General features: G+C 42.5%; 1 protein-coding gene across 2 annotated transcripts; it reads left to right on the forward strand.

The window, feature by feature from the left end:
• The first annotated feature begins 1,441 nt into the window (after positions 1 to 1,441).
• Positions 1,442 to 15,899, forward strand: LOC140633363 (phytanoyl-CoA dioxygenase, peroxisomal-like). Of its 2 annotated transcripts, none has more exons than XM_072825784.1 (7): positions 1,442 to 1,546; positions 2,178 to 2,346; positions 7,029 to 7,110; positions 8,312 to 8,493; positions 10,764 to 10,913; positions 13,460 to 13,594; positions 15,589 to 15,899. In XM_072825784.1, exons 2-7 carry the CDS (start codon positions 2,224 to 2,226, stop codon positions 15,640 to 15,642), a joined length of 726 nt encoding a protein of 241 aa, XP_072681885.1. In that variant the 5' UTR covers positions 1,442 to 1,546; positions 2,178 to 2,223; the 3' UTR covers positions 15,643 to 15,899. The 2 variants fall into 2 exon arrangements, with proteins under 2 accessions (XP_072681885.1, XP_072681886.1); XM_072825785.1 differs by lacking the exon at positions 15,589 to 15,899 and adding an exon at positions 12,192 to 12,255 and having other exon boundaries at positions 13,460 to 13,595.
• Positions 15,900 to 19,798: the final 3,899 nt, after the last annotated feature.

Here is a 19,798-nt window from a genome sequence, read left to right on the forward strand (position 1 = left end):
CTAGGGAAAATGTTGAAGACCTAATTTTTATATGTATTTTAACATTCAAAAAGGCAAAAAATATCTGAAATGTATAATCTGATTAAATTTTTTAAAGATTATTTATTTTTTTATTCATGAGAGAGACAGAGACACAGAGAGGCAGAGACACAGGCAGAGGGAGAAGCAGGCTCCATGCAGGGAGCCTGATTCGGGACTGAATCCTGGAACTCCAGGATCATGCCCTTGGCGGAAGGCAGGTGCTAAGCACTGAGCCACTCAGGGATCCCCTAACCCGGTTATTTCACATTCAGGCATGTTACACCTCATTGAAGTTAGCCCTTAGTGTGTGGTCATACTGCTCTATTAGGTAGTATCTTTGGTTTATCTTAAATTACCTTTGTAGGAGAAGACATGATATCCATGGAATATTATCATAGAGCCACAATTCTGATGTAAATTATTGGATGGGATGCTCTGAGTTGTGCATATGCTATACACTGACTTGGGATTTTTCAACTTTGATTTCTTCTGAGAATGTATGATTTAATATAAAACATAAAATCTGTTATATTTAAAATAAAATTAAAATATAAAATCTACTGGATTTGATTCCCACCTAAAAAACCATACTTATTCCTTACAAAACAAATTACAAAATCAGAGAAATAAAAGGAATTTTAAAAAATCATTCATAATTCCATTACATAAGGCAATCACTTAAAAAACATGTTTTTAAAAAAATTTCTCTTCATTAATTTCAAGTAGTGTCTTGGTTTTGTGCAAATCTAAGTATATTTTACTATTATAAGCACTGTCCATGCTATTAAGTCCTTCATTTTTTTTAAAGATTTATTTAATTAAGAGAGAGAAAGCATAAGGGGTAGTGAGTGAGAGAGGGACAGAGGGAGAGAATCTCAAGCAGATTCCCCACTGAGGCCATAGTAAGCCATGGGCTCAATCTCAGGACCCATGAGATCATGACCTGATGTGAAATTACCAGTTTGCACCTAACCGACTAAGCCACCCCAGGGCACATGCTCTTCACTTTTAAAGCCCGAGTCCTATCTATCCCATTGAGTGGACATAAGTAATTAATTATTCTTCTATTTTTTGGTGACAGTAGTTAATGTTTTGGATTTAGACCTTTTCTAAATACATGTTGAGTTTAGGGGTTCCTGGCTTGCTCAGTCAGAAGAGCACATGACTCTTGATCTTGGGGTTATGAGTTCGAACTCCATATGGGATATGGATATAGGGATTACTTTTAAAAAAATGAACAAACTTAAAAGAAACCATTAGACATTAAATAAAAAGGTTCAGATATTTTCTTAGAGTAAATAAAAAATAGAAATGCCGGATGGAAGAGTAGTAGAAACATTTCTCAGGTTCTTGATACATAGTGTTGGGTTGTGATTTTTCAGTTGGACTTATTTGAAAGTTTTCTTTCCTTTAGGTATACTCAGGATAATGATGTCCTAAGCCTAGAACAGAGAAAATTTTATGAAGAAAATGGGTTTCTTGTCATTAAAAGTTTGGTGTCTGACCCGGACATTCAACGCTTTAGGTACAGTAACCTTTCATTATTTTAAGAAATATGTTGTATGTTTGCAGTGGGAACATGGGTAGTAAGAGTAGTGTGTGCATGTTCAGATATTTTTCAGGGACTGGTTACTTGGGAACTGGTTGGGAACATGAGCTCTGGAGCAAGAAGGGCTGGCTTTAATCTTAGCCCTTCTACTTAATCTTGTGTGCCCTGGGGCAATTTACATTCCATGCCTCTCCTTTCTCATCTGTAAAATGGGGATAATAGTACTGAGCCCTAGTGTTGTTGTGAGGACTGAATAAGGTAAAAGACACACAGAGTGCTTCCAACCGGGCCTGGCCCATGGAATGGAGGAGAGAAGTATTTGCCATTGTTACTCAGATGCAACCAAATCACAAATTTTCCCCCACTGTTTTCTTAGGCTAAGGAAGATGTGAGTTCTCACAGCGAATTCTGGCCTCACAGTGAGGAGGCAGGGGCTTGTGAGCTGGCCATTTCCTCACCCTATGCTCAGAGCTGCTCAGTCTGGCCTGGAGGTCAACTTGGTGCAGAGACACCATCTCCTCAATCTTTGTGGATCTTTCCACAGAACTGGCCAGGCAGGTGCCTAGAGCCTACAGTAATGACATCATCTGCCAATTTCATTTCCTAGGGACCAGTTTGAAAGGATCTGCAGAGGGGAGGTGAAACCAAAACAAATGATAATAATGAGAGATGTGTCCATTGCAAAATCAGAATATATTCCAAGTGAAAGGATGATTTCAAAGATCCAAGACTTCCAAGAAGACAAGGAACTCTTCAGATACTGCACTCTCCCTGAGGTTGGAGAACCTTCCTGTGTTTTCTTTGTTTTTAGGTTAACAGCCCACCGACATGCCTGCCCCAGGAATTGCTGCTTTTCCTTTCTCTGAGCCCCTCTCTGGTGGTTGTAGAGCAGTGGTTCTCAGTTGGAGGAGCACATCTGGTGGCGCCTGGAGCCCTGTAGGGTTGTCACAAGGTTTGGTCTGTAGAGCCTGGGCATGCCGCTAATGGAGCCCAGGGAGCCTATAATGCACAGAACAGCCCCTCCCCCCAATTAATGAATTATCCGGCCCCAAATGTCAATACTGGCCAGGTGGAGATACCCTGCTCTGGCGCTTGGTAATTAACCTGGTGGAGAAGGGCGGGAATTCTGCAGTGGAGAGGGGGAGCCTCTCTCACACTGAATATGGGCATATCAACAGGAGTCACATTGCAGATCCCACTCACTGTACATCCATTTATTGTTGCTTTTGTTTCTGTGAATCTGGTAGTAGAGGTTTAAGTAGGTCTTTAGAGTTAAACTTGTCTAAAAAATTCTCATTCTTTAAGCATAAATCATGTTTATAAAGTTATCCACATAATATAGAACATGTAAAGTGAAGTCTCCCAACGTTCAGCCCCACTCACTGCCAAGCTTTTAGGTGTATTCAACTAGAATTCTTTCATGGCCATGAAAATGCATACGTAACCCCCCACGTTTTGTGTATCACGGGAACAAACTGGTTGTCACCGAGTCTTGTCCACTTATAATAGATCTCAGACATCTTTCCATATCACTTACATATTATCACTTATGTATCTATATCATACTTGCAAATTTCTGCATAAATATATGACAGTTTATGGATAATTTATTTAGAATGGTTTTAGATGTTTTATTGTTTTTTAAAGATTTTATTTATTCATGAGACACAGAGACAGGCAGAGACATAGGCAGATTGAGAATAAGCTACCTGTGGGAAGCCTGATGTAAGACTTGATTCCAGGACCCCAGGACCATGACCTGAGTCAAAGACAGACACTCAACACTGAGCCACTCATGTGTCCCTTGACACATGGCACACTTTTTTTTAAGGGGCACTTTGCATATAGAACATTTTGGAAATTATAACCCCAAATGCTAGTAGATAATTTGACTTAATGGGAACCTGGCTGCTTTAGTTGGTAGAGCATGGGGGATCTTTTAGTTTTTAAGAGGTATGCACTTTTTTTTTTAAGATTTATGCATTTATTTTTGGCATGAGAAGGGGACGGGGCACAGGGAGAGGTAGAGAGAGAATCCTCAGGCAGACTCCCTGCTGAGTGCAGAGGACGACACAGTGCTGGATCCTTAGACCAAGATCATAACCTGAGCCCCAACCCAGAGGTGGACATTTAACCAAGTGAGATACTCAGGATATTCATGAGATATTCATGAGAGACGCAGAGAGAGAGGCAGAGACAGAGGCAGAGGCAGGCTCTTCACATGGAGCCTGCGCAGGACTTGATCTCTGGACTGGGATCATGCCCTGAGCCAAAGGCAGATGCTCAATCGCTGAGCCACCCCGGTGTCCCAGTTGCATGTGGAGATTATTTAAAATTTAGAAAAAAAAATACTTAAATAAATAATTAAAAAAAGGAAGAAAATTGTCCTCATGAGAAAAGACTGTACAGGCAGGCCACCTATCATGTCCAGCCCCTTGGGTTGGGGACAAAGGGGGACATGGCCCCTGAATCATCTATTCTTCCCAACCTCAAGTCTTGCAATAGAAATGGAACTTGTGAGCATCGATCAAGGAGGAAAAGCTTGAAGTTAGAGGTAACTTGTGTTAGATGAATCACGATGAGGCCTCCAGGGTTCCCACCTTTTGTGTAACACGGGAACAAACTGGTTGTCACTGTGTTTTGTCCACTTATAATAGACCTCAGACATCTTCCCATATGACTTACATATTATCACGTGTATCTATATCTATATCATACTTGCAAACTTCTGCATAGCATCCCATTGTATCAATGTACCACAGTTTATGAACCATTTATTTCAAATGCTTTTAGTTTTATTTTTATTATTTTTTAAAGATTTTATTTATTTATTCATGAGAGACACAGAGAGAGAGGCAGAGACATAGGCAGAGGGAGAAGCAGACTCCTCACACAGAGCCCGATGCCGGACTTGTTACCTGGACTGTGATCACACCCTGAGCCAAAGGCAGAGGCTCAACCCTGAGCCACCCAAGAGTCCCGGTTGTGTGTGGATATTACTTAAAATTTAAAAAAATCTTTAAACAAATGTTAAAAAAAAAGAAAGAATATTTTCCTCATGAGAGAAGACTGTACAGGCAGGCCACCTATCATGTCCAGCCCCTTGGGTTGGGGACAAAGGGGGACAAGGTCCCTGAATCATCTATTCTTCCCAACCTCAAGTCTTGCAATGGAAATGGAACTTGTGAGCATCAATCAAGGAGGAAAAGCTTGAAGTTAGAGGCAACTTGTGTTGCCTGAGGCCCTGGGTACCCGGAGGCCTCCAGGGTTCCCACTGTTCTCAAGTGTGCACCATGCACCTACTGGTTCATGCAATGACTTTTAGGAGATGGGTACGATATAGTAGTTGGGTATTTATTTCAATATGTATTGGAAAAAGTAGCTGGTGCATCAAACCTATGACTTCAGGAATATTATTAATCAGGATAAGACATGAGTTAATTTAGGAAAATTATTGACTAATATTGGGCAGTTAGCAACATATGCTAGAAATGGTAAAATGTCTCTTGAGTCACTGAAGTTTAGAAAATACTGGTAGGAGATGCTGGGCAGGCATGGCCCGATGGAGCATGTGAGTCTTGATCTCAGAGTCGTGGGCTCAAGCGATAGAGATTACTTAAAACCAGGAAACAGGAAAGGAAAGTATATGAAGAAATATATTTGAGGAATATATTCTTCAAAGAAAATATCACAAGAAAATATAAAAGATGACACCCTTTATAAAAAAAAAAACAAATATGAGCCCCGACTCCTAGGATTTGGGACCATTTCGAGTGTTTCATGCTCAAATTGCCAATATGGCTTATACGGGAGATCAAGTAGTGAGAAAGCAGTAGAAGAGGCTTCATTTTTTGAAGTCAGACAGAACTGGAGATGGAATACCGTCCTTTTCGTTGAAATTGCTCTGCCACCTTGGGCACTTTATTATCTGCAGGATAATGATCATTTAAAGGATCTTTAATTCCTGGGGGCATTACTTTTCAGGGATTGTTGTGAGACTTAAGTGGCTGACACATAAAGCGCCTGGCAGGTGGTAGGCATGCAAAGCTGAGTGCTTTCCTCCCTAGTGGGTTAGATGTAGGAGGGAGCACACCCGCTGCCAGACCTTTGGCCAAATTCAGCCTCCCCACCCCGCCTCTGCTTCCTCATACTCTGTAACTGCACCTTGCTGTCAAGCACCAGTGCCCATGTCATTATTTAACATCCTTCCAACAGAATATAGATGCCATGGGAGGAGGGACCTGCTCATCTCACTCCCTGCTGCGTGTCCTTTTCTATCACTGTCTGGTTTGTAGCCCTCAGTGAAGAGCTGTGGAAAGGGAGGTGGCCTGACTGTGAAGTGTCCCCCTGTTGCTGTTCTCTTGTCCCCTGGGCTCTGCATGGCAGCTGCACGTTATTGGGGCCTCTCATGGTCCTTTCATTTATTATTCTCTTTAATGATTCTACTTATTTGAGAGAGAAAGTGAGTGAGATCAAGAGAGATCATGAGTGGCAGGGAGGGGCAGAGGGAGAGGGAGAAGCTGACACCTCTCTGAGCAGGGAGCTGGACATGGGGATCATGACCTGAACTGAAGGCAGATGCTTAACTGACTGAGCTGCAATGGTGTCCCCCTACCACCTTTTTAAAAAGTGACTTCTACACTCTAGGAGTAGCTTGCAGTCACGACCCCGAGATCAACAGGTTCATGTTCTAGTGATTGAGCCAGCCAGGTGCCCCTCGTGGTCCCTTCTTATGAAGAGTCTCCGTGAGGGGAAGAGGAAGGTGCCTTCTCCCTGGGCATCTATGGACAGTGTCAGGTGAAAGGAGGGTATTCCTGCCCTTCCCAGTCGAAAGCTGAGAGAAACTCTTCGCATTCTCGTAGAAAATGGGGTTTGGTTTCCAACTGGCTTAAAAAGCCTGTTTAAGGGCAGCCCCGGTGGCCCAGCAGTTTAGCGCTGCCTTTGGCCCAGGGTGTGATCCTGGAGACCTGGGATCGAGTCCCAAGTCGGGCTCTTGGCATGGAGCCTGCTTCTCCCTCGACCTGTGTCTCTGCCTCGCTTTCTCTATATCTCTCATGAATAAATAAATAAAATCTTTAAAAAAAAAAAAAAACCTGTTTAATTCAGAGTGTTACAGATTTCCAGTGCTGAGTTTTTCATTCTTTGTTTGCAACGTTGGGAAATACCAACTTTTTTTTTTTTCCTTTAAATAATTGTTTGATAGAGAGGGAGAGGCAGAAGGAGAAAACCTGAAGTAGACCCATTACTGTGCAAGGACCCCAAGGCAGACCTGTATCCTATGACCCTGAGAACATGACCTGAGCTGAAATCAGGAGTTGGATGCTTAAGCAACAGACTCACCCAGGCACTTCTACCAAGTGTTTTGTATAACTATGTGCATTTTGACTCTTGTACAAATAAGTGTACATTGTACTACGTGGTTGTTTATTTGATTTCTCATGCAACTCTTTACTCTTAGATTCTGAAATATGTGGAGTGCTTCACTGGACCCAATATTATGGCCATGCATGCAATGCTTATAAACAAACCTCCAGATTCTGGTAAAGTGGTTTTATTTGTTAAGTAGAAGCCAAAAAAAAAAAAAAATATATAGAGAAAGGTAAAGTAAGAAAAAGTTTCAAGGATTCAAAGGATCGCTTTGTGTATAACTGCTGAATATTAAAAAACAAATGTGGGGACGCCTGGGTGGCCCAGTGGTTGAGGGTCTGCCTTTGGCTCAGGTGGTGATCCTTGGGTCCTGGGATCTAGTCCTACATCAGGCTCCTCGCAGGGAGCCTGCTTCTCCCTCTGCCTGTCTGTGACTCTCATGAATAAATAATAAGATCTTTAAAAACATAAAATAAGGGCAGCCCAGGTGGTTCAGCGGTTGGCGCCACCTTCACCCCAGGGTGTGATCCTGGAGACCAGTGATCCAGTCCCATGTCAGGCTCCCTGCATAGAGCCTGCTTCTCCCTCTGCCTGTGTCTCTGCCTCTCTCTCACTCTCTGTGTCTCTCATGAATAAATAAATAAAATCTTTAAAAAAAATGTGTATATACTTTTAAGTCTTAAAACAGTATGTAAAAAAAAACCAGTATGTATCATAAGAATCGTGGAGTAGGGATTTCAGATGTCAACTATATGGTTATTTTTTCTTACTTTTAAAGATTTTATTAATTTTTTTGAGAGAGAGGGAGAGACACCATAGAGGAAGAGAGAGAAGCAGATTCCCTGCTAAGCAGAACCCTTTGCAGCTTGATCCCAGGGCCCTGAGATCCTGAGCTGAGAAAAGGCAAATGCTTAACCCACTGAGCCACCCAAGAGCCCTTAGAGGCCTTTTATTAACTTAGTTAGCTGATATTTTTTGCATCAGCCACTTAGAAGGCTAACAGGGAACCTCAAATTTGGTTGCTCTCTTCAATTACTCAAACTTTTTTTTTACTTTTTGAATTCTAGCTTCTATGCCCAAACCACAATTACAAAGGAATAAAACACAATAGAATTCATGACATGTGTATGAATTGCTAGTGAATGTTGTGTGTCAGTAAGTCCTCGGCTCCCAGAAACCCAGAAAAAAAATAGAGGATCTGGAGTTGTCCTGTGGATTTGATATTCAAATTTGATGCTTATCTCTCTGGACTGATTCTCAATAATGTTGTTTCACTTCTTTGGGTTTTGTGGGAATAGTCATTGCTGTGGTTTTGCAGGCAAAAGAGATGAAATCTGAGATGCAAGTGTGTATTAACAGCAGGTTCTGTTTCAGGCAAGAAGACATCCCGCCATCCCTTGCACCAGGATCTGCACTACTTCCCCTTCAGGCCCAGCAATAAAATTGTCTGTGCTTGGACAGCCATGGAGCACATCGACAGGAACAATGGCTGTCTGTGTGTGTTCCCAGGCACACACAAAGGCCCTCTGAAGCCACACAATTATCCCCAATGGGAGGTATGTCTGCGTAGAGGAGGCATCATTTTTTTGTTGTTGTTTTTTGTTTTTTGTTTTTTGAGGTTAGCTTTTTTTTGTATTTTTTTATAGGGTTCGATTTTTCAACCTATAGTATAATACCCAGTGCTCATCCTGTCAAGTGCCCCCCTCGATGCCTGTCACCCAGTCACCCCATCGCCCTGCCTGCCTCCCCTTCCACTACCCATTGTTCCTTTCCCAGAGTTAGGGGTCTCATGTTCTAGCTCAGAGGAAGAATCTGTTTTTTGTTTGTTTTTGTCGTTGTTTTCTTTTAAGATTTTATTTATTTATTTGAGAGAGAGAGAAAGAGCACAAGCAATGGGAGAGGAGGGGAGGAGAGAGACAAAGGGGAAGGGAGAGGGACAAGCAGACTCTGCTGAGCACGAGTCAGATATGTGGCTTGAACTTCGCACCCTGAGATCATGACCTGGGTTGGCATCAAGACTTGGACGCCCAACTGACTGAGCCACCCAGGCACCCCTAGAGGAGAAATCTTAACCAGAATATTGTTTGTTTTGATTTCACATCACTCTCCCTAAAGAGCTTTAACAATCAGATGGCATTTCCTTCCTTACAAAACATCATTATAGGATTTACAATTAGGGTCAGGGAAGATTCAAGGATGTCAGGTAAAATAACCATTTTTCCATCAAGAAGTGTTGGAAAGCTGACCAGTGTGGGGCACTTTGGTAGGTACTATATAGGATATGAAATTATCAAGCCCAATTGCACAGGTAAGATGTCAACACTTGCAACACCACATGCATGTGTAAAGTGCCAACTACAACTTACCCACTGATTGATGGCTCTTGGCATAAAGAAGAGAGAGGAATCATCTCTTTACTGCTAGAGAGACCAATGAAGACTCTGGGGAAGCATGAGTAGTATTCCATTGCATGACTGTTACATGGTGTATGGAATTGAGCTAGTTGAGGATGGAAAAATATAGAAGGCTTTTGAGCCCATGAATGGTGAGATCAAATTGATCCTTCAATAATGATAATCTAGAGGCTTAGAGCAGGATATACTGGAGGTAGGGCTCCAGAGGCAGAGAAACCAGAGAGGAGATGATAAGTGTTTTAGGTATCAGACAATATGGTCTTGAAATCCCATAATGATGGTCAGAAAGAGAAGAGCACGGGTTGTTAACGCAGGAAGAATGAATGTGGTCTGTAGGAAGTAAAGAATATGGCTTTCAGGACTTCTGTCTCAATTAGATTCTTGCACTGAGCATTAGTGCCAAGGAAAATACTGGGGTCTGGATTCTGATATAACTGAAACTGTGAGATTCACAAATTCAGTTGAGTTTTGGGGAAAGTTTGGTGCAGGCAACAGAAGTGGGCTGTGGCTGACTTAAGCCAAACGAAGTGTTTTGGAGGGTGGCAGGCACCTGCTGAGTCCATGGAAAGGCTGGCTAGCTCTGATGAGCAGGAGAGTGGGGGTTATGTTCAGTGGGAACACTCGGGGTGGGGCACCTGGTGGGGTCAACTGAACTGTGATCATGACCAGTGCCTTCCATCTTCTGCTCAGATTCAAAGTGACCACAGTGGGCGGTTAGATTGACTTAGCTTAGGTCACGTATCAACCCTGGCCAGGAGAGAAGTGCACTGGATGAAAACCACAACTGAGTCCAGCAGGAAAGCAGTCCTTTCCCCAGAAGAATGTGGCACAGTCTCAGGAAGGGAAATGTGATGCCGTCCTTCCAACATAACTATTACTTAATGAAATAACTGACTTGGGAAATAGTTATAAAAAACAGAATGTTTTAATTTACTGTTTTTCTTTCCTTACTCTGCATGTGACATCAGTGCTTTCTGAGCTGAGAAAAATTGAGATTTTCTCTCTGCTGGTTTGGGAGAACAATTAGCTTCTTAGAGGTACTCCTGAGTTATAGAAGAATGGTTCAGGCAAAGTTCTAGGTGAGGAGAATATCATCCTGGGAAAGAATGATTATACATTCAGGCTTGAAAGGTGATCTCCCATGTTAACTGCAACATGCAACGTTGATCTAGATCCTCAATATAATACAGTTATGAAGGGTGAGAAGAAATTTCAGCATCTTCCTTTGCCTCCCTAAATCCATGATTTTAATATCACAATGTGACTTTCACAGCCACACATCTGAGAAGCTTTTGTATATTTGCAGTACCTGTTAAGAATCTATTTATCTTTCTCTTGGAAGAACTTAGGAAATCTACTTTTTAGTCATTGGGTTCCTCAAATACAGAGTTGGGTTCTCTTATGTGTTCTAGGGGGGCGTGAACTTAATGTTCTATGGGATCCAGGACTATGATGAAAACAGCCCCCGCGTGCACCTCGTGATGGAGAAAGGAGACACCGTTTTCTTTCATCCTTTGCTCATCCACGGATCTGGCTGGAACAGAACTCAAGGATACCGCAAGGTATGCATTACATCACCGTGCTTTCCAAAGACGAATAGGTTAGAAGCAAAAATGTCAAGATATGTGAAACTTTATGAGATTTGTGATGTTTAACTAAACTGCTCTTGCTCTGGTTTATTTACCAGGAAATATATTTGATACCACATTCTTTTTTGCTAAGTTATCAGTAGGAGGCCATGTGACCTCCGGTTCCCAATCCTACTGATCGTGAATTAGGAACATTCATAGAGTTGCTTGGTAGCCCACAGCCTGTGCTTTTGGAGACAGAAAGAATGGATGATGTACTAAAATCTTAAAATGGGAAATGGATATAGGAACCGTTTATGACGGCAGTTTATAATAGCTTTGTTATTGAATTGGCTGCCCAGAAATAAGATTTAGCAGCGAGCCATGTTTTTTGCCCCTTAGCTATGAATATATTAAAAACCTATTGATTTCATTGCTTGCATTAAAATTTGACAAAATTTCCCATATTCCCAGATTTCTCTCTTCTCAAAAATTCAGCAGCTCTGACAGTACTGTGGACTGACATTATTCCACATTACATGGCTCTTATTACGATATATAGGGGGTTTTTGGGGTTGAGTGAAGCGTGCCAGTTTGTCACACCAACACCCATTGTCTCCCTAGGTGCAGGGTTAGCTACCATGTTTCATCTTCCATTCATTCATATTTCCACCAGGTCAACAGGGCCAGGATGAGGGTGAGGCAAGAAAGCCCTCTCCTCCAGGGAAAATTTAGCAGCGGTCGGGGGATGGTGCCAAACACCTCAACAATCAAGTTAAATGATAGTTTAAGGCAGTATTTAGAAAATCAAAATCAATGCAAAAAATACCTTGATGAACACAATGCCAAAATTTTAAATAAAGACTAGATCAGACTCCCCACCAACATGATCCTCAGAACTGTACAAGCAGGGGTACAGCCACAATGACATAAATAATATGAATGTTCATGAAATTCATGAATTTGGCCATTTATCATGTGTCCTTGGTGTCAAAATTCAACTTGATATAAAAAATGGAATTTTATGTATATCCATCTGTATCAAAACAGCAAGCTAAGACAAATAGTCTTAAAGTCTGTATGAGTCAGAGAATTATATTACTTCCTATATGATCAGGGTTATAAACTGAGTAGGATAACAACATACTGAAAGATCTCATGTCAAAACCTGAAAATATAGTATAAAGTGATTACTGTATGAAACTAAAAGGTAAATGATAAGAAACCAAGTAATGTGATTGATAATATCCTAACTTTGTAATTTTTCAATAGTTTTTGAACTACTTTATTTGGGAAAAGATGAACCCCTACAAAAAGACTTAAAAATGCATATATGGTAATGTACTTATCCCCTTGGATGTCACTTTTTCTTGGTGTGGTTTGGGGGCTTCCATGGGAAATGGGGGTCCCTGTGTGGCTCAGCGGTTGAGCGTCTGCCTTGGCTCAGGGGGATGATCCCAGTCCGGGGATCCAGTCCTACATCGGGCTGCTTGCATGGAGCCTGCTTCTCCATTGCCTGTGTCTCTGCTCCCCTCTGTGTCTCTCGTGAACAAATTTAAAATATATATATATAATAAAAATTAAAAAAAAAAAGGAAATGGAATTTGTGACTCCACTGTCTACAAATCTCATGTTGTAAGCAAAGCAGACAGCCCTTCTGAGAGGTGAGGTCATCTCAAGAGAAGAGAACTAACATGCGACTAGGAAAGTGAGTTTTAAGTTTATCTGCTGATAACCTTTTCAAGAATGGGAACAACCGGGCAGCCCCGGTGGCCCAGCGGTTTAGCATGCAGCCTGGCGTGCAGCCTGGGGTGTGGTCCTGGAGACCCAGGATCGAGTCCCATATTGGGCTTCCTGCAGGGAGCCTGCTTCTCCCTCTGCCTGTGTCTCTGCCTCTCTCTTCGCTCTCTCTGGATGAATAAATAAGTAAATCTTAAAAAAAAAAAAAAAAAAAAAAAGAATGGGGAGAACCAAGTAACCTCCTTTCCCTTAAGAAGGAAACAAGATGTGTACCTTATGTGAATGATCTTGGACTTCAAATGTCCTTTTGATTTGAAAGGGGTGGGTGTGTATATTATTTTCCTTTGCAAGGTATTTTTAATGTTGATTTCCCTGATCTTTAGACATTAAAATAACAAAGCACCACAAACTCAGCTGAGTAACTAACTTCTGTGACTAAGAAGAGGATGAAGAACCCTGGAACCCATTCCTGTTTAGGACTGGAGGATATGCACTAGCTAGATAAATCACATGTTAAAAAGTTTAAAGTCCTCTTACTCTTGTCATTATGTTCTCAGCCCATTTTGAAAACAAGTATCCCAGGGAGCTTAAAACCTCTTGGAATTTCTCAGTCAGCCTTTAGCTGTACCTAGGGGGAGAAAAGACTCCAACCCCAAAGAGGCTAATCCAAGACACGATGGAACATTCTAGAAATCAAATGCTAGTGAAATAGCTGATGTTCTAAAAGAAGTCTTTCTGTTTGGTTGTTGCTGTTAACAGATTTTTTTCTCCCCCAATATTAATCATTTCACCCTGCACAGGCAATTTCCTGCCATTTCGCCAGTGCTGACTGCCACTACATCGATGTGAAAGGCACCAGTCAAGAAATCGTTGAGAGGGAAGTTATGGAGTTAGTACACAGATTATACGGAATTCCGAAAGATACCAGCTTGCAGGTACGTTTGTATGAGATGAAAGATTTATAAGAGTATTTTCTTCAATGCATGACAATACTCATATCTATTTTTTTAAAGATATTCTTTATTTATTTGAGAAAGAAAGAGAGAGGGAGAGAGAGCATGAGCAGTGGGGAGAGAAAGAGGGAGAGGAAGAAGTAGACTTCCTGCTGAGCAGGGAGCCTGATGTTGGGATCAATCCAGGATCCTGAGATCATGAACTAAGTGGAACATAGAGGCTTAACCAAATGGGCCACCAGGCAACTCTGTTATCCCTGATTTAATTTGGAAGCATAATGTGCATTGTTTAGAGCACCGTGCAGAAGCCTTGCTGAGATCCACTGAGAATTTCAGCTAATACTTGCTTCCCCCACGTGGGGCACCTGAGCATCCCAGACTTCTTTATGTCTTTTGGCCGCCCTGTGCTGTGTAGGCTATCCTGTTCCAGGACCGGCAGGTAGGAAAGGAAACAGCAGATCTGGAGGAGAGCAAGTGAGCAACAAAAGCCACCTTCTGAATGCACATAAGGAAAGTTAAAGGTTTGGGGTGTTACCCATAGGCCTCCCTTAATTTCTCTACAACAGAGTATTTACATATATGCAGATCCAATAACTGTCCCAGAAGCAATTCTCAAGCAGGTTTCTGAGTGGGTCAGTTAGCATCTGGGGTTCCACGGAGCTGATGGCAGAAACCACTGATGCTTATCAAGAGGGGACATGAGACATTATTTCATATGCTTTGCTACTTAATACACAACACTTGTAAAGTAGTTGCGTGTAGCTAGTGGGCATTCAGTGCTGCCGATGATCCCCAGACAAATTACAGTCAAGCCAAAGAAATAAACATATTTGCCTGGTAGACAAAGACATTTTAGCCTCCGAACCAAGAGGCTGATCCTATGTTTCAATTTGCAGGAATCACCAATATATGTTTTCCTAGGGGGTGACAGGACCTCCACGTAGACTGAATGTAATGATAACTCGGCCCCTCTAGTACTGTGAAGAGTACCGCACACCAGCACTACGCTACTGGGCCACTGGGAATCACCTTCTGAAAGTCATTCCTAGCTGAAGAATCTTACTTCCCCCTTGGCCCCTTCTCCCTTTAGAACCTATGAATCTACCCCATATCAGAAAAGACTCTCATTTCTCATTTGCCGATGGTGGGAAGTCTTGTCCTTCTCTCTTTGCCCAGTTTTTAAAACGCTTTTATGAAGGCATCCTATTTTGTGAAGTGGGGCTTCCGGGCAACACACTGATTCTTGCAGCAGAAAACAAAAGCATATATTGTGTTGGCAGTTTGTCAGGGTTGTAAATGAATGAACTGCCGCCAGTATTTATTTCAATTATTTGAGAGAGAGAGAGAGAGAGAGAGAGAGAGAGGAGAGAGAGAGAGAACGTGAGCAGGAGGTGGGGGTATGGGCAGAAGGAGAGGGAGGGAATCTCCAGCAGATTCCCCACTGAGCCAGGACCCCAACACAGAGTCCATCCCAGAACCCTGAGATGAGTTGGACTCTGACTGAGCAACCCAGGTGCCCCAAGAAAGTTTGTTGACTCAAAAGTCTCAGTTGTTTGATGAAGAACAAAGCAATAATACCAAATCACCCCAATACCAAATCATGACCTGATTTTCACTGAGGAGCAGATCACTCTAGATGAGGCAGCGAGTGGCTAAAGGAAAGCCAGACAAGGAGTACAGGTCTTCTTGACCAAACAGCATGCTAAGCCTGTTGAGGACACCTGTAGTCAACAGGAGCACCAATTGGCACAGGCTGACTGGCCTGACTGGCGTCTGGCTCTCTCAGTTTGTTCAACACGATTTCAGATGTTGACAAGTAAATTATTGGGAGTCTTAAAAAATGGTTTATTTACTGATAGGACCACTGTGAGAGTTTTTCCACTTAACTATTCGTAGATGCTAGAAATCTACTTTTTTCTTATGCTGAACACATTCCCAGTGTTCCGTGGACTCCTTGTGGTTGGCTTTATTTCCAGGATGTCTTTAGACTGGGAGGACAGCTGGTGAAAGGAAGAAGGACCAACCTTTGAAGTGGCCGTCTGCTGGAGCTCTTTGAGAGGAAACCAAAAGGAATCAAGATGCCTATGGAACCTGTTTTATTAATGAGCTGTCCTAATCTTTCTTGTCACTTGTTATGAAGATCACAACGCACTTACAGGGAACTTTATGGGATCTGGTTAGCTCTGGGTGAGGGGCTGTTGTTTTAATGGATGAACAGGTGTAACAGTGGCATATTACTATTGTCAGGAATACTACTTTGCACCTAATAAAGGTCACTGATGTCTAATTTAAGTGTGTTCAGTTACTTTCATCCAGTTAGCTCTTTGCCCAAGCAAGAAGGAAAGCTTTGAAACTCAGGGTCTGCTGACTTTTTCGCACCCCTCTTCTGGAAATCCCACCACCCACTGATTTCATGGCATGAGAGACTTCTCAGATCTAGAACACTGTCCTCTACACACACGTTTAATGAAGGGCATTGTGGAGTGAGGACAAGGGTGGATGTTCATGCTCTGACACATGTCCTTGTGTCCTTAAGTCCTTGCATGACTCTTCCAACCCAGCCAGCTTGCTTAAAGAAAAGCCAGAAGTTTTCCAAATCTTTCTCTGTTGCTGAAGAAGGAAGACAAAGGTGACTTCCTCTGCTAGTTAGGCAGCTGGAAACCCTCAGCATTTATGAATGAAACCTAAACTCTCTCAAGGTACAGGGAAATTGTTAGTTTCGATTTCTAATGGGCAGGAACTGGGGAAATTTGTTTTTTTTTTTTTTTCATTTAAAGATTATTTATTTATGTTAGAGAGAGCACAAGGAGCAGCAGGTTGGAGGGGCAGAGGGAGTGGGAGAAGCAGACTGCCCGCTGGGCAGGGAACCCGATGGGGGCTCAACCCCAGGACCTGAGCCTAAGGCAGAGATGTTTAACCCACTGAGCCACCCAGGTGCCCCATGGGGACTTTCTTGTAATACAGAGCTGTGTTTCTACACCAGCTGAGGGTAGCAAAGACACATACTACTGATTATTAAGCATACCAGTTAGAATTTAGATCAGGAATAACAAGGAGTCCTTTTCTTTCAATCTGCTAAGCAGAAGTTGTTCTAAATGGACGTTCACCTTTTTTGTTGGTTTCTTTGAGGACGCTTTCTTTCCTTCTCTTTCTTTCCTTGTGAGAGAGCTCAGAGGGAGAGGGAGAAGCAGACTCTTTGCCTAATGAGGGCTCGATCCCCAGGAACCTAGATCATGAGATGAGCCAAAGGTAGATGCTTAACCTACTGAGCACCCAGGTGCAGGAGGACACACAGTTTAAGTTCACATCTGGCTGGAAACTGGAGAAGGTAAGACTATCCCTGACAGGGTTTAAGGAAATTGGATTATGGAAGAATTGTACATAAAATGTACATAAGGAATACGGTGTAATCAGCATGTATGGAGCACTGTTCTAGCAAAAACATTTTTTAACTCTTCAAATTTCAAATACATTTGAAAAAATAAACTTCAATAGGAAAGCAGACAGCACAGTTTATGTCCCTTAGGCATTTCTGGTTGCCAACTAGTCTCTCAGGAAACAATTCATTTCCCATTTGTTCTGTGTCCCTGGTGTCCATTAATTCATTTCCCAAACATCCAAGCATCCATTCCTATTCAGCGCAATAGGACTAGATGTCAAAGAAAGACAACAAGTGGAGGAGTTAGGACGGCTCCTTTTGTCTGTGTGGACCCACCTGGGAGAGGTGGGCAGGAGGATCAGCTGTAGAATGGAGAGCTGGGACGGGATTACCACCGGATCTTGGCAGAATGAGGAGCAGCCTGGTTTCCCAGTGGCTGTAAAGGGGAGGGATTTATCCTGGGCTAACCTTTTATTTCCCCAGAGACTCACTTCAAAGGGCTATAGGAGGTACTCCAAGTGCAGACCAAAACAAATAGAAAGGGTCCCTTTCGTTGATGATTGGCACTGACAGCCTCAGAAAAACAGACCTTGGCTCCTGGTATCTGCTTGGAGTTCCTCCTTTGTGAGCCACAGACTGAAGCAGTTTGAAAAGCTTCTGATTGAATCAACAAAGGGTGGTAACCTTTCCCAAAGCCAATCCTAGTAATATGGCTGCATGGTTCAAACCAAATCCACCTGTGCAAGACCTTTTCCTACTAACCCCGGGCAGGCCGGCAACTCAGCTCCCGTACCCATCCTGTATGTACAGCATAGCCCATCACTTGGCCCTTGACTTTTCCGGAAGGGATGATGTTCTTTTTTTTTCATGTTAAGACCCTGCCTTCCCAAATAGAGAGGGTAGGCTCTTTGACAGCCCTGTCTATTCCTTTGCCCCTCCTGTCCCCCGTGACCACTTCCAGCACACTCACACTCGAGGCACGTACTATTTATGGCTTGTTCAATGTGAACACCAAACTTCTCATTTTTGTAGCTGTCCCTCCTACATAAGAGAGTGTCTTCTTGGAAATGTAGACACTTTACCTGCACGGTACCCATTATGGTTCCCAGACATGTTTTTTTCTGAATGTTTCAACCACTTCTCCTTTTTTTTGAAATATATTTTACTTATTTACTCATGAGACTTACACACACACACACAGAGGCAGAGACATAGATAGAGGGAGAAGCAGGCTCCCTCTGGGGAGCCTGTTGCAGGACCGAATCCCAGGACTCTGGGTGGGATCATGCCCTGAGCCCAAGGCATATGCTCAACCACTGAGCCACCCAGGTGTCCCAGTTCCAACCACTTCAAATTCCAGGGCTCTCTTCACCAAACCTCTCCCCTATAGGTGGTGGTATGGGGGGGCGGGGCACTGGAAAAGTGGTGACTGTGGCTGAGTTTTTGCTCACTCATCAGAACTCTAGAAAATGTTTCCGTTGAATTCAACATTTTGTAAGTTTTAGTTTTATATTCTTTATTTTTTAAGTTTTATTCATTTTTAAAAATGTAATCTCTATACCCAGTTTGGTCCTTGAACTGATGAATCTGCCATCAAGAATCAGATGCTCTACCAACTGAGCTTGCTAGGCACCCCCAGTTTTGTTTTTTGTTTGTTTGTTTTTGGCCATGGGTGGATCCTGCACAGGGAGGGGCAGAGGGTGATGGAGAAGCAGACACATCACAGGGTGGGGAACCTAGAGTACAGCTCAATCCCAGGACCCCGAGATCATGACCTGAGCAGAAGACAGAGGCTTAAGTAAATGAGCATGCCCCCAGGTGTCCCCAATAGCCCCTAGGTTCAGTATTCTTAAAGAATTTTTTAAATGGTAGCAAAATGCACATAACACAATTTACCATCATCATCATTTTTAGGCCTCTAATTCAGTGGCATTAAGTACAATCTAATCGTTGTGCAACCATCACCGTCATCCATCTCTAGGACTCTTTGGCTTGAAAAACTGAAACTCTGTCCTCATTAAACACTAACTCCCCATTCCCTCTCCCCCAGGTCCTGGCACCCACCATTCTACTTTCCATCCCTATGAATTTGACTACAATGATAACTCAGACAGGGGGTGGTCCTACAGTATTTGTCATTCTGTGACTGGCTTATGTCACTTAGCATAATGTCCTCAGAGTTGATATATGTAGTAGGTGATGTGTGAAAATTTCCTTCTTTTTGAGCGCTGAGTAATATTATATTGTATGGATATACCCAGTTTTGCTTATCCATTCATCAGTCTGTTGACATGTGGTTTGCTTCCATCTTTCATCAAATGTGAAAATTGCTATGAACATGGTGTACAAATATCTCTTAGACACATTGCTTTCTTTTATTCCAGATACATATATTTATATGTATATTTTTAATATTTATTTATTCATCAGAGACAGAGAGAGGGAGGGAGAGACAATAGGCAGAGGGAGAAGTGGGTACCCTACTGAGAGTCTGAGAGAGACTTGATTCCAGAACTTTGGGATTATGAACTGAGCCAACGGCAGACACTCACCGATTGAACCATGCAAGCGCCCAAAGATACATATTTTTAAGTAGGCTCCATGCAAGGCATGGAGGCACTCACAACCCTGAGATCAAGTCCTGAACTGAGATCAGGAATCAGACACTTAAGTGACCGAGCCACCCAGGCGCCCCTGGAGAACTTGCTGTCAATTTTTTGGTATATATACCCAGAAATGGGGTTGATGGATCATATGGTTTTTCTATTTTTAATTTTTTGAGGAACCCTCATACTGTTTTTCAATAG

Source organism: Canis lupus, chromosome 5 (assembly GCF_048164855.1).
Source record: "Canis lupus baileyi chromosome 5, mCanLup2.hap1, whole genome shotgun sequence".
Lineage (NCBI taxonomy): Eukaryota > Metazoa > Chordata > Mammalia > Carnivora > Canidae > Canis > Canis lupus.

What these genes read in the sequence shown, in the direction of transcription:
- LOC140633363 (XM_072825784.1), top strand. Translation starts at nt 2,224, where the DNA reads ATGATAATAATGAGAGATGTGTCCATTGCAAAATCAGAATATATTCCA. An exon ending in GATACTGCACTCTCCCTGAG is followed by an intron (nt 2,347 to 7,028) that starts GTTGGAGAACCT and finishes CTTTACTCTTAG; the next exon opens with ATTCTGAAATATGTGGAGTG. An exon ending in AAACAAACCTCCAGATTCTG is followed by an intron (nt 7,111 to 8,311) that starts GTAAAGTGGTTT and finishes GTTCTGTTTCAG; the next exon opens with GCAAGAAGACATCCCGCCAT.